Source organism: Fusarium verticillioides, chromosome 11 (genome assembly GCF_000149555.1).
Source record: "Fusarium verticillioides 7600 chromosome 11, whole genome shotgun sequence".
NCBI lineage: Eukaryota > Fungi > Ascomycota > Sordariomycetes > Hypocreales > Nectriaceae > Fusarium > Fusarium verticillioides.
Window position 1 is genome coordinate 1,068,095 of NC_031685.1, and position 13,299 is coordinate 1,081,393.

Consider the following 13,299-nt stretch of genomic DNA (forward strand, 5'->3'; position numbering starts at 1 on the left):
AATGGGCTGCCTGAGTCATTGACGGGCTGATGTCGGCAACATCATGGTCTTTTTCATCAGTTATCGCGTGCTCAGGCAATACATATCCCTGAGAAACCAGGACCAGAAAGATGGAATACGCGACACGTTTTTGTGCCGCGTTGGAAATGTGCGACCAGTAGAAGTCTGAACGACTGTCATAGCTCACAATATGTACTCCTGCAATGCCGGCAGTTTGTGTATCAATCGAGCGCACACTAACGCTAGCTTACGATTGAGTTCACCTAAGTATAGTTGACAGCAGAGGTGGCGCAACGGAGACCTCATCCTAAAGTATAGTAGAAGTTCTAGAAAGGTTTAATGCGAAGATAATATCATAGGATGCGCCTTTACATGAGAAACAAGCTCCGTATTGCGTAGGCAAAGGACACGGCAGTAATCAGACCAGTTAGCCGATTTATGAACTGTCAGGTCAATGCTGGGCGGAAACCTGCCTCGGATAACAATTCTGCCAGAGGCAAATGAGCCGACACAATAAGGGATCATCAGTCAGTGACAGGATAGATTTGCTGCGAGAAACGAGTAAGAAGTGAATATGAAAACGAAAGGGTATCTTTTGGGATACTCAATTATCTCCCTTTAAATGGTATCAATCTCTCAATTGCCAATTCGGTGTAGATCATGGTTCTTGTAAGGCATTTTTGATCCTCACCCATGCAAGCATGGGCTGCGCCGCACCGACAACACATCAAAGGCAGCAATTGCTTCAGAATCGATCGCAAAATCCAAAGACGACGAAAGCGAAACAAAATAAAACGGAGAAAATACCAGAAAGGGGAGAAATTGTGCTATTTATGGATCACCGCCTCTCTCTGCCTAAAAACCACTCTTTCTTATTGGCTTGAGCTCATGCAGTTGGTACACCCTCATTCTCGAGAGCTGTTGGTTCTGAACCAACATAACTTCTCGATGCGGATTAACTCACTCTAGCACTCAATTCTTGGGTTCAATATTTTGATTGATAAAACTTCGATTTTATTGCTAAAAAATGACATTAAAAACGCTCACAATGCCCAAGACGCAGATATATGCATATTTGTTTGTTTCCATGACACTCTTTGTCGCGAGGCTGAGAGAGGCCAACTTCAGAGGCCTAGACGTTTTCTGAGAGCGCTTAAGGTTCATGTACGTTTCCCCCCAGGTTTCGACTTGGCCAGGATGTTCAGCTGAGGCAGAATTGGCCATAAAATCAGGCAGAGGCCTCCCCTCACGCAAATGCATTTCTATTCCTCCAGTGTCTTGGCCTATTAGTATTTCTTAAGTTTTGAGCATACGCCCAGTTCTCAACCACACAGAACTTTGCATTTTAGACTCGCAGTATTTTTTAACTGCCACTATCAACCATGAGCAAGGAGAAGACTGGTGACATTCCAAGAATTACCCCTCTCCAAATCGCATTAGGTTATCCGCGGTCCAGTTCCGACAGCAAATTTTTCGTGCAGGCGTATAAGAAATTCATCGAGGGCTACAGGACCTGCAATGGAGCGCCTGGGGTTTCTCTGATCAGATGGATCGATAAAACCCAGAGAGAGGAGCTCGAGGCTATGGCGAAGAGATTCGCAATTGTAGAAGGTCGAGGACAGCAGTTCTGGCCAGCAAGTGAGAGCTCTTCTTCTGGGGACTCCTTGGTATGGGAACGGGATACAGAAAAGTAGGAACCCCAAACTATTGCATGAATATCTTGCTTACCTAGTGTTAGAATCATCAAGCTGCTTGCTCAGCTCTTCTTCCGTCACAATCAGCAAGAACACCAAAAGGGTCCTAGCTCACCATCCAAGAAGAAACAAGCTATACGCCACGAGAGGCACAGATCTCAAACAATTGGACAAAGGTATTGCGAACTCTTAAGTTCTACACTTTAGCTAACATTTTTGCTGTCAGTACCGTGGTATCACCATCCATGCCAAGCGAGGAAATGGACACAGACCTATGTAACGAAGTCGATTCGGATGATGACCTTCCAGACATAGACGATATTCTTCTACGCCCTATGAGGCCAGATAACAAAGTAGGTAGATTTCTCGGTGTTAACGCCTTTACCCCTCTACAGAATCGAGGCATAAAGGGTTATCAACTGACTGTATCAGACTTCATCGGCAGGCAACGTGAGCAATACTACGCCGCCACCTCAAGCCTCCACAACTGCCATAAATACTCCGAGCCAAACTGCAATCTCTTTTGAACCAACTGCCCCTATCGCTCAGATGACTGAACACCTAGAGGCCACCACCGTGTCTGAGACAGTCACTCGAGCTATAGATGGCTTTCCTGAGAAATACACTTCATCAGGCCGCAGCTGTCGACCAGTCCAGCGCCTGAATTTTGTCGAAACACCAACCTTTGACACGGAGGATGATTCTCAGTCCGTGTCACCACCTCCTAGTCGACAAAGTGATCCGGGATCCCGTGTTAGCCCAGAACTTGGTACAGAGACTCCTGGGGCTTCTCATGTCGGAGCTTTGCAGAACCCTCGCGCTACGTCAGAGCCAATGCCCTTTGATAGAACTCAGCTGGCTACTGAGGATATAACCCCTGTAATAGAGGCAAATCAAGCGACGAGAGCTATGCCTCCCCCTCCTCTCCCTCAGGCTACATATCAAACACCAGAGGCTACTACTAGAAGACCACGATACGAAATTAAATACAGTGTCGAAAAGTCACCCGGAAACTTCACTCTATGGGAGCATTACGACACATTCGGCCGCATGCCAATGTCAGAGTTTCAATTTATGCATGGCTTCAATGATATTGACGCTGTACGATTTGTTGTTCAGCGCGAAGGTAGGAGTTGGGATGATAAAGTCTATAAAAATGACGACGTTGCATTTCAGGATATGAAAGTTCGCTTCCGAGGCCTAATCAAAAATGATTTGGATAGCCTTGGCCCCGACACTGTTTATGTTCCATACGATATCTGGATCATTCCAATTAGGAGTTCCGAAACTGAGGGAAAGTATTTTCGAGAGCAGTCGATCACGCTGTGATCCTCTCGTCCTTGTCGGTCAGGGCCCAATCTTTTCAGAGGATTCAACAGGGTTAGGAAAACACTCTTTTAGCAAGCGATATCTCTTTCAGTGGCTTCTAGTCTCTTAGTATAGCACAGTCCTTCTCGTAGGTATTTCCCGAATGATAGATTGATACCCCTTTGCGGCGAGTCCTGTTATGGTAACGTGGAAAGTAGATAGTGCTAGTCCCTAGCTTATGGCCAGAGTCTTTCTCAAAGCTCGCCTTCCTTGACCAACTTACGAATGGTAGCGATAGTACCCTCCACGGTTCCCTTAGCCTTTTTAGTTATCATGGCAGTTTCGATGATGTATAAAGTAGATGTAAGGGCTCACCTTGATATACTGGTCGCGCAACTCTTTGGCCTGTTCGCTTTCTGCCTCAACCCCGGGTGTCGCCATTCAAAAGCATAAGTCAACATCAAGTTACCCTCTTTGTCAACACTGACAATGTTGAAGATCTTGCTACCATCAGGGTGATAGAAATCGACACGCGTTGGAGCAAATTCGTAGACTACCTCTTTGACAACATTGTCGTTGCTACCTCGTGCTTCTTTGTCAAAAACGACTTGCCGGGTGACCCTTGTGCCTAACTCTGTTTGTTCTTCACTCAGTATTTCGGTTTCGAGAATAGGAGCCACAAATTCGTGGGCTTAACGGACTTTGCGCCTCAGGCCATTCCAGACCTGAGCTTCTGACAGGATGGGAGAAGTACCACTTGGATTGATGGGGGCACTGTAGGCCAGGTTGATGTGAACCATTTTGGATATTGTCTGTCAATATTTGTCGGGGAAAGGCTCTGTAAAAGATGTCCAGGGTCTAGCTATGGCAATAGAGTAACTAATCACAGCTTGTTGGACATAAATCACGCCTCCACTTTGTATCACGATCATAGACTCAGGTAACGTAAGACCTTGCTTATTAACACTTTTTCAACTAATAAATATCCTGGGATGCCAATAAAAGCTAAACTATCCGCAATCTCCTATCGACTACTGCTTTTCGAATTCATCGATCTTTTCCTCATGCACTGCTTTTCCTTGGATCTCCTCTGTAATATCTGATCCTCCCATTCCAAACATACCCTTAAAAACACGAACAAGACTTTGTCGACCTTCCCAGAGAGGGAATAGACCAACAGCGACGGAACTGCAGAACAGCCAGAGAATACCAACAACAACCCAACCAGTGAAAAAGGACTTGGAGAAGACATAGGATGTTCCGTACATAGGCATGGGCCAGAGAATCAGGAAAGCGACTGTCATGCAGACAGTCATTGTCTTGGCAATCTTTGAGGCCTTGTTGAGCTTGGCCATGTCCTCCTCAGGAGCAACGGCGAAGCTGGTCACAACAGCAGTTTCGGAGTCACCGTTGGAGTCGCTGGTAGTGTCGTCAGCCTGCTTGATAGCAGCCATGGAAGCCCAATCATAGCTGTCCGAGCCGAATCCGAATGTGAAGAGCGGCACGAAGATCAGAGGACTCAACAGAGCGACGACATTGCCAGCAAGCATAGGGTTGTTGGAACCGAGGTTGTCAACGCTAAGAACACCATCAAACTCCTTGGCACAGGTGACAGTCCAAGCGATGAGCGCACAGAAAAGACCGAGGACGGGAGACGCCGCGGCAGCGATCCAGTTCTGGCGCTTCCAGAGAAGAGTCAGAGTAGCAGGGATGACAGCGGCGGAGATCATGACACCCATCCAGAGGTACAGCCAGCCCATGCTGATACCGGCATAGTGGAGGCTGACACTGAAACTGGCCATGATGACACCGTAGAGACAGACAGTAGTATGCGAGACACCAATAAGTCGGCTGCCGGAAGCCTGGGGGTTGATGTAGGTCCTGGAGGAGCGTTAGCGTAAGGTAAGAATTTCGCACACGAGAGACTTACTGGTAAACATCGTAGGTGAAGATGGAGGAAACAGCAATGAGCTGAGCTGAGGTTGCGGAAGTAACAGCCATGAAGATCATGATCAAAGTGCAGATAGCACCAGTCTTACCCAACAATCCAACAGCAGCGTAGGGCAGTACAAGACCAGCCGAGACGTCAGCGGGGTCCATGCGGTTGGGATACGTGGGGAATGAAGGGCTGGTCTCGAGGGCCAACGCACTGAGACCCATGGTAGTCGCACAGAGCCAAGGGATCGCGAACCATGAAAGACCGCCAATGATGTATCCAGGAAGGGCAGAGACGGGGTGAGCGGCAATGGCCTTGTTGTAGTAACCGTTATCCAGGAAGACGGTACCGAAGTTGCCAACAATGTTGATCACGAAGAAGATGATGCCCTCGCGAGATCGCATGGTCAGGTATGAGCCCTCAGCATTACCTTCGACTGGGTGAGATGCGGCAGCCTTGGTGAGCGCATCGTAGACTTCGCCAGGTGACCCGAGTTCGCTGCCTGTCGCATAGGCAGTGAGCGCAAAAATGAGGATGATGACCAGGATAATGACAGTATGAACATAATCTGTCAGGAAAGTGGCCTTGATACTAAACTGCGAGTTAGGCCTATTTCTTCATAGAAATCGATTTCAACTTACCCTCCAAACATGGTGTAGAGAACAACGCCAAGAGGCAGCAGGAAACATGCTGCGGCAGTGTGCATGCCAGTGAGAGAAGTGACTACAGCAGAGCCACCAGTCAAGAGCATGGCAGTGACGAGAATGTTGGTGAAAAGGCCGAAGCAAATGTAGACACAGTGAGTAATACGGCCATATCGAGCTCGGATGACCTCGAGGAAGGTATGCGCGTTGGGGGCCCTTCTCTTCAGCTCAATGGCAATGGTCGCGAAGAGAATGATCTGAACGGTAGCACCAGAAGCATACTTTGCAATTATCAGTCACAATTTGCGTTTCACGATACACAAACAGTCGACTTACCCAGAATGGTCCAGAGACACCATATCGGTACGCAACACCGGATGATTGAAGGAGAGTAGCAGCCCAAGTCCAGCTAGAAACAACAGCTGAAGCAACAAGACCAGACTTGACCGTTCGGCCAGCGGTGTTGAACATTTCCGAGGTCTGCTTCTCATGGTTGTACCGTTTCAATACCCATGTCGTGAAGATCATGCCCAGGGCGAAAAGAAAGCCGAGACCAACAACGATGCCATAGCCGTAGGCCTGGCTCAGAGGAGGCTCAACTGTGCCGGATGAAGGACCGCCACCACCAGCCATTGTGATATATTTGCAGTAAGGTTGGTGTTTAGGATTCAAGAGTCTATCACGAGAGCTTTTGCCACAATTATTTTCATGGAGATCTTCATCATTGTTATATATTCAGCCATGACAGCCGTTTTACAAAACCTAAGATAATGCAATGCCGGATGATGCACGCCTGTCAATCAGATTATGCACCATAACTAAACCTAGTTAGCTAATGAGCTGCAGTGTGTGCCTCTGATTGCTGCATTGACTAATCAAATTTGGTGGCGCTCATAGGTCAAAGTGAGAAAGTAAGTGTTTTTGTCCCGATTAGGCTTCGATAGGGGTGCATAAACCCATCGATATTGGGGTGCATGATTTGGTGTTCAAGATAATAAACCCGCCGTGCAAGTGCCGGCGGGCCTCTCAGGCTCTCAAGATAAGCAATTCCCGGGTGAAGCTGCACGATAAGAAATTCCCCATGGGGGCAATGATAAGAACGCACGGGCGCAATTGGCCAAGAACCCTAGCCTCGAATGCGCCCTTATCAGCGCAAACATTGAAGCGAGGGAATAAGAAACGGTTGATCACTGGCCGGCGGCCAAGCGACCTGCAGGGCGGTATCTTTGATAAGAGAAACAGTGGCCGCTACAAGGCATTAATTCATCAATTGACACATCGGTGGACGACGCAGCACTGCTGCACCGCGGAGGTGTAGCACCTAAGCCAAGCCCTTTCAGAGCCTAGAACATGGGTGATTCAGCCTCAATTGCATGTGTATCTCGATCTTGAGAAATATTCGCATTGAGATAACATTTTTGAGGTTTTGGACATGTGATCACTTGCTGAAGTGTCTAGGATTGGTTCATATGCGAGCAATTAAAGTGCTACCCCACGAAAGCGACGGGTGCAGGGACCCGGGTTATCATTCCGAAAAACCAGCGTCATTGATTGTAATAATGGTAAGCTCCTCGCAATCTTCTGCGACCAAAATGCGATTGAATAGCAATATTGATGATAGCTTATTGGGGATTTGGGGCGAGATACTGATTGTGACATGTTTAGGCACACACACTTCAGCGCAAACCGACCTGGAGATTGGTAGAGTGACGACCAGGAAAAAGGTCAATGAACACATGATCTCAGATAAAATGATTAGGCGCAGATGAAACCAGTCCCTTGAAGAAACTCAAATAAATTCAAACAGGGTCTTGTTAACTAACAGCTATCAATCGATTTATCTTGACTTAGAATGCCGCTCATTCTAGCAATTCGTAGGCTCGATGGTTTGGGATTACCCTGCAGCAGTATGGCAACGCTCGCTTTGCAATGGAGCCTACATACAATGTGAAGTTGACAGATCAGTAAATGTCAGAAGTCCACCTGCTGCGGATTATCAAAGTTCCGGCATTCGGAGCATACTGAAGTCTTATCTTATCTCTCACAACTGCCAAAAAGAAGCCGTACGTATACTGTGACTACACTGTACAGTTAAAACCAAAGCACCTCCTTCCTTTTCCTACTCTCATAACCACTGTTCATCCTTTTATATCATACATGATAGGGACAAGTGGAATAGATCATAGGGATTTAAGAAGAGAATCAGGATGCCGAGTCTGTATAGAAACTCTTTGTAATGCTGGGGCCGCTACAGTACTCATCGTCAGGACCAAACAAGTGCAATTGGGATCTTTACTGCAAGATACACTACATCGGGATTTACAGCTACTCTACTCTTTCGTAAGCCATTCTGTCACTATCATCGGATTATCCTACGGAGAAACTCTTGTAACAAAGCCGCCCGTGCTACACGCGTCACTTCTAACTCTCATTCGCAGCAGGTCCTCGATGTCAAGCTTCAGACGAGTTTCGTCAATGTTACTGGCATGAGCCTAGTTCTCTTTGCCGAATTCCTGCAATCCGCAACCCTAAAGTACGTTCAGGGATTTTGGGCTTTTTTCTCGTACGGATCAATCCTCAACACCTACCGTGTTTATTCGCAGCAGTCTATAGTGAAAACACTACGATACAGGGAGTTCCAGTTGACAAAGTGAAAACCAAATTGACAAAAATCGTTTTCCCAATGGTGTCACCTCTTCCAACGCTTTCACAGCTTTTCGTGGCAATCCAATACTGATGATGCGTCCTTGATGAGTCCCATTCAGCCTAAAAGTGACAAAATCGGCACGCATCAGACGGATCTGCAACTGCCGTCATAAGACCTCCTCCACGTGCCTGGAATTCCCCTGCGTCAAGACTTTTTAGACCAACGGCTTCAGCTCTCCCGTTTTGGGTAAGGCTGGCGACTTTATGCTGCCCAAAGTTTGAGTGGCATTCCTCATTGGAAGGCATGGGTTACACAGCCCAAGGGCAGCAATGTAATGAAGTGTCTCACATATGTGAATGACGAATGCGCAACTCGCTTTGGTCTGCCTTTAAGGCTAGGAAATGTCACATCGCGCCCGTTATTTGGTCGTTGAGATTTCGAAACGCTTGTAGACTAGACCGAGTTGCTGGATGACGCGGCGGTTGGAATGCAGATGTTCCAGGAACGGCTAAAATCATTACCATATTCAGCTGACGCCTCCATTGTGCATGCATTGAATACCCGGCGAATGGGCAGGAACTCAGAACAAGATGCTATTATTCGCTGGATTATCAGGAACTTGGAGTGATGATTTCATGAGCAACAGCTCTCCAGGTCTGCGGGCTCCTCTCCGCTGCTAAGTCAAACTCTATCGTTGCAACAATTTGCCTCAGATTTCCTGGAGCAAAGTACCAAAGAAAAATGTTAATGGCAAACAATGGGATTGTCTCTCCCTTGCATTGTTTGCCGGAAAATGTCATTTATTGAATGCTTCAACAAGGGATTGTAAGAACCGCTAGTCGCAAGCATCTGAGACATCACGATCTTGATCCAGCATAACTACCGAGGGGCCAGACCACTAAAGTGCATAACTCCCAAGCATCGAAAACAGAAGAATGGCAGCTGTAAGGTACCTCCCTGAAAAGCAGGAGAGAAATTTAGCTTTTGCCCCTGGGTACTTAAAGTTAGGTTTGGCATCCCAAGTAAGGGTCTTCAGGGTCGCCGATCTCACGGATTGTGATCTATCCGCAACTCAGTCCATCCCCGCCACTCACCGACGTCAGAGAAGTTCCCATCTTTAGATGACTGGATCATCATACAAGAAGCTTTTTGAAGTTTATATAAGGACCAAGAATCAGGCATTCTGGAAACATATTCCCAACTATCACGCTAAAGAAAGACACAATATTATACTAAGAATCTTCAACTATCAGACAAGATGCATTTATCAACTCTTTACCTTCACTCTTCCCTTCTCCTTGCTTCATCGTTTCTCCCAACGGTGATTGCAGCACCTTCCAACAAACTCTTGGACGCTGACCTCGCTGTCAATGGCTTTGGTCTTCAAGACGAGAGCGGAGACTCTGATGGAGTTTCTGCAAAGGCCGAAGTCAGCGCTGAGACCGACTACAAGGTTCCCAGTGATTACAACAAGCCTCGCGTTCTAGAGGCCAACATTGACGTCACCCGCTTGAGCCTCGATCCCGTCATCTTTTACCCTGACAACGATGATGAAGATACAGAGGTCGAGGACACTGAGGAGAAGCGCAGCATCTTTGCAAGACTCTTCCCCAGGGCCTTGTCTTCTGACAAGAAGGAGGCTCTCCGTCGCCACAATGTCGCTCGCTCCAAAGTTAAGGTCAAGAGCCTGGTGTGGGATACTAAGCTCGAGTCAGCTGCTACAGCTTATGCTAAGAAGTTGGCCAAGGCTGGTAAGCTGAAGCACTCTTCAGGATCGGACCGTCCCAACCAAGGCGAGAACCTCGCATATGCTTGGGCAAGCAATGGATTCAAGAACCCCATCACAGCTGGTACTCAGGGCTGGTACGTCAAAGCCTTCTCCAAGCATGATATGTAACTGACAACAAGCTTTAGGTTGAACGAGAAAAAGTATTACAAGAGAGAGACTATTCCCAAGGGTAACTTCTCAATGTATGGCCATTACAGTAAGACAATCAACCCCTCACCTCACTGTACGTAATTAACTGTTCGTCAGCCCAATGTGTTTGGAAGACCTCAACAAAGATCGGTATTGGTGCCGCCAAGGATTCCAAGGGCGCTTGGTACACTGTTGCTCGATATTCCGGTCCCGGCAATGTCGTCGGCCAGAAGGCGTACTAAATAACTAAAATCTCAACTCAAAGGACATTGCTGAATCGAATATCTGCCTGGGGCAGTTGAGAAGGGAATTGATGGACGTTTGTGGCGAGCGCTGACCTATTACCTTCTTTGATTCATGCCATTTCGTCGAAAGTGGCCATTTGTATTACTACTAGAATACCTCACATTCGCTTACGCGTCACGAATTATGTTAAACAAATCGATTTGTTAAGCCAGTTGCCTTTTCCCTTGTCGCAAAATGTGAATGACCTGGGCACTCAAGTGCTAGTAACAAGTCAAGCTGACATCTCGTTGTGTTTATTTATGTTACCGTACAGATATATATACGTAGCTTAATACTTCTAAAGGGATAAAAAATGTTAATACTTTTTGTTATTCCCTACATATTGAGTCCAGAACATACGGTAATTGATCCGGAGCCCGTTGAAGGCGCGGGGTCTCACAATGATTGTGACATCCGTTATCGGGATCACGCAAGAGTCTCAGCAAGTTGCCATTCGATCTAGATCCTGCTATTACCGAAGACGTGATCATTCGTATCTTGAATGACATTAAAGATACGAAGGCGTGATTGGCTTTGCGGGGTTTCGTCAACATAAATATCGAAGCAATTCGGACTTGCAATGGGTTTGCGTGATGCATCTCAACTGGCAGCCATCGCAGTTCCTCCATCTCCATGAGCGGCTGCAAAGCAATCTGTTATTTCTGACTGACTTATTACCTCCTTTACAACTAAAATGACGTCCAACCCATTACAGAACGGGAGTGCGACCGACAACAGCAATAATGATATTAAGAAGAAAATCATCATTAATGCCTTTGACATGTCAACCATTGGGCACTTATCGCCAGGTCAGTGGAAGGTCAGTGCCACTACACTCTGTGTATTAGATTTATGCTGAACATAAACAGAATCCAGTAGACAAATCAGCCACCAAGCGCGATCTTCAGTATTGGATCGACCTAGCCAAGCTGCTTGAGAAGGGAGGTATCAATGCGCTCTTCCTAGCAGATACCTACGGAGGCTATGACACTTATGAGGGGAAGTTGGATAACTGCATTCGTCGTGCAGCTCAATGGCCTATGACAGATCCAACTATTCCCATCAGTGCCATGGCAGCTGTGACGAGGAATCTGTCTTTCGCTATCACTGCTTCAACATCCTTTGAGCCACCTTTTCTCCTGGCAAAGCGCTTCTCTTCATTGGACCACTTCACTAGAGGTAGAATCGGTAAGTGTTGAGTGTTGAAATAGCATACATTATAGGCTAATCATTCGAAAGGCTGGAACATTGTCACAAGTTGGAAGAAGGCAGCTTTCAAAGCTATTGGCCTGGACAGTCCTATTGCACACGATGAGAGATATGAGCAGGCCGATGAGTACCTACGTGTCCTATATAAGTATGTATTTCTTATCGCCTTAGTTAGGCTTCATCTTAACCTCCGGCAGGCTTTGGGAAGGCTCTTGGGCAGACGATGCCATCTCCCCTGATCCGGAGAACGATAGCTATGCGGATCCCGACAAGATCAGGACCATCCATCATCATGGCAAGTTCTTTGACTTGGACACTCGCCATATTGTCGACCCTTCACCTCAACGTACCCCATTCTTGTTCCAAGCTGGTACCTCATCAGCCGGTCAGACGTTTGCAGCAACTCATGCAGAAGGCATCTTCGTGTCTTCCCACTCACCCAAACTGCTCAAGCCCAAGATCCAAGCAATTCGCAAGCAGGCTGCTGAACTAGGCCGAGATCCTCAGTCTCTCAAGTTCTTTGCGACTTTTACTCCCATTGTTGGCCGCACTGATGAAGAAGCCCAGGAGAAACTTAAGGAACTACAGAAGTACGCCTCGACTATTGGTGGACTAGTTCTAGTTAGTGGGTGGACTGGCATCGACTTATCCAAGATTCCACTTGACCAAGAACTCACCTCTGCGGACTCTCTAGAGCAGCACAAAGTTCAAAGTCTCCTTGACGCATTCACTGTAACCAGTGAGCATGTTCCGAAGTGGACGCCAAGAGTCATTGCCGAGAAGGCTGGCATCGGTGGACTTGGCCCAGTCTCTGTTGGAAGTCCCCAGACTGTTGCTGATGAGATGGAGCGTTGGATCGAGGAGGGAGACTTGGATGGCTTCAATGTTGGCTACGTGACTACACCTGGAACTTTTGAGGATCTGGTTGAGCTATTGGTGCCTGAGCTCCGAAAAAGAGGTTTATATCATGAGGTAACTAGTGAAGGGGGTCATTCTCTGCGAGAGAATGTCTATGGAATCGGACAATCCAAGCTCCGGGATGATCACACCGGGTCAAAGTATAAGTATGATGTGTTTAAGGAGGAATAGTCTTCGGTCTATAGCATAGAGGTTCAGCTGCTGGCCATGCCTTAGATCAACTAGAGCATGCATGCACTCCATATGACAAAGCATAAGGATACAAACTATGTGACCTCGCCTTATATAAATAGCTTACCAAGCTTGAGATGTATAAGCGCTTGTGGTCAGAGGGTATCCAATCCAGCCGTCCTATCCGAGGAGATGCTGGATATGAAAGGTTGATTCAGGGACTGTTTCGTACATCGTCGCACGGCCCATTTAACATGCATTCTCCCCTAAAGTTGCTCAACCTCTGTGCATCATATTCACGGATACGGTCAGGAACCTGTAGGCAGTGGTTTCATGAAACTCTGATGAGGATAGGGCAAAAATTGGAGATGATGGCTTATTGCTAAGTGGTGAGGTCACCGTGCAGTGAATCTTCAACAGGGGTCCAGTAGCCGGGCGGCCGCCTGGTGGCAGCTGTCAAGCGAGTGGAGGCCAGCAAAGTTTAGGGTTGCTGTTGGTGAGTAACGAGTTGCTGCTACGAAGTTGACATTTTCATTCATCGAAGCTGCCCTCGTTACTCTAATACAGTC

General features: G+C 47.2%; 5 protein-coding genes across 5 annotated transcripts; 3 read left to right on the forward strand and 2 right to left on the reverse strand.

Annotated features, from left to right (window-relative positions):
* The first annotated feature begins 1,280 nt into the window (after positions 1-1,280).
* FVEG_10835 (hypothetical protein) lies at positions 1,281-3,281 on the forward strand. The gene is made up of 4 exons (XM_018900005.1): positions 1,281-1,690; positions 1,739-1,870; positions 1,921-2,047; positions 2,127-3,281. The coding sequence occupies exons 1-4, from the start codon at positions 1,383-1,385 to the stop codon at positions 3,021-3,023; spliced, it is 1,464 nt and encodes a 487-aa protein (XP_018758190.1). The 5' UTR covers positions 1,281-1,382; the 3' UTR covers positions 3,024-3,281.
* FVEG_16896 (hypothetical protein) lies at positions 3,257-3,802 on the reverse strand (the record flags this gene model as incomplete). Its single annotated transcript, XM_018906133.1, has 4 exons — positions 3,257-3,316; positions 3,378-3,418; positions 3,472-3,693; positions 3,757-3,802. 4 exons carry the CDS (start codon positions 3,800-3,802, stop codon positions 3,257-3,259), a joined length of 369 nt encoding a protein of 122 aa, XP_018758189.1.
* Positions 3,803-3,937: 135 nt separating this feature from the next.
* Positions 3,938-6,312, reverse strand: FVEG_10834 (hypothetical protein). The gene is made up of 4 exons (XM_018900004.1): positions 5,919-6,312; positions 5,580-5,863; positions 4,933-5,529; positions 3,938-4,883 (listed from the first exon to the last, which is right to left on the reverse strand). Exons 1-4 carry the CDS (start codon positions 6,213-6,215, stop codon positions 4,034-4,036), a joined length of 2,028 nt encoding a protein of 675 aa, XP_018758188.1. The 5' UTR covers positions 6,216-6,312; the 3' UTR covers positions 3,938-4,033.
* A 2,889-nt stretch (positions 6,313-9,201) lies between these two features.
* On the forward strand, positions 9,202-10,605 carry FVEG_10833 (hypothetical protein). Its single transcript, XM_018900003.1, has 3 exons — positions 9,202-10,092; positions 10,144-10,214; positions 10,265-10,605. Exons 1-3 carry the CDS (start codon positions 9,488-9,490, stop codon positions 10,387-10,389), a joined length of 801 nt encoding a protein of 266 aa, XP_018758187.1. The 5' UTR covers positions 9,202-9,487; the 3' UTR covers positions 10,390-10,605.
* A 440-nt stretch (positions 10,606-11,045) lies between these two features.
* On the forward strand, positions 11,046-12,870 carry FVEG_10832 (hypothetical protein). Its single transcript, XM_018900002.1, has 4 exons — positions 11,046-11,252; positions 11,302-11,620; positions 11,672-11,789; positions 11,839-12,870. The coding sequence occupies exons 1-4, from the start codon at positions 11,127-11,129 to the stop codon at positions 12,728-12,730; spliced, it is 1,455 nt and encodes a 484-aa protein (XP_018758186.1). The 5' UTR covers positions 11,046-11,126; the 3' UTR covers positions 12,731-12,870.
* The last annotated feature ends 429 nt before the right edge of the window (positions 12,871-13,299 follow it).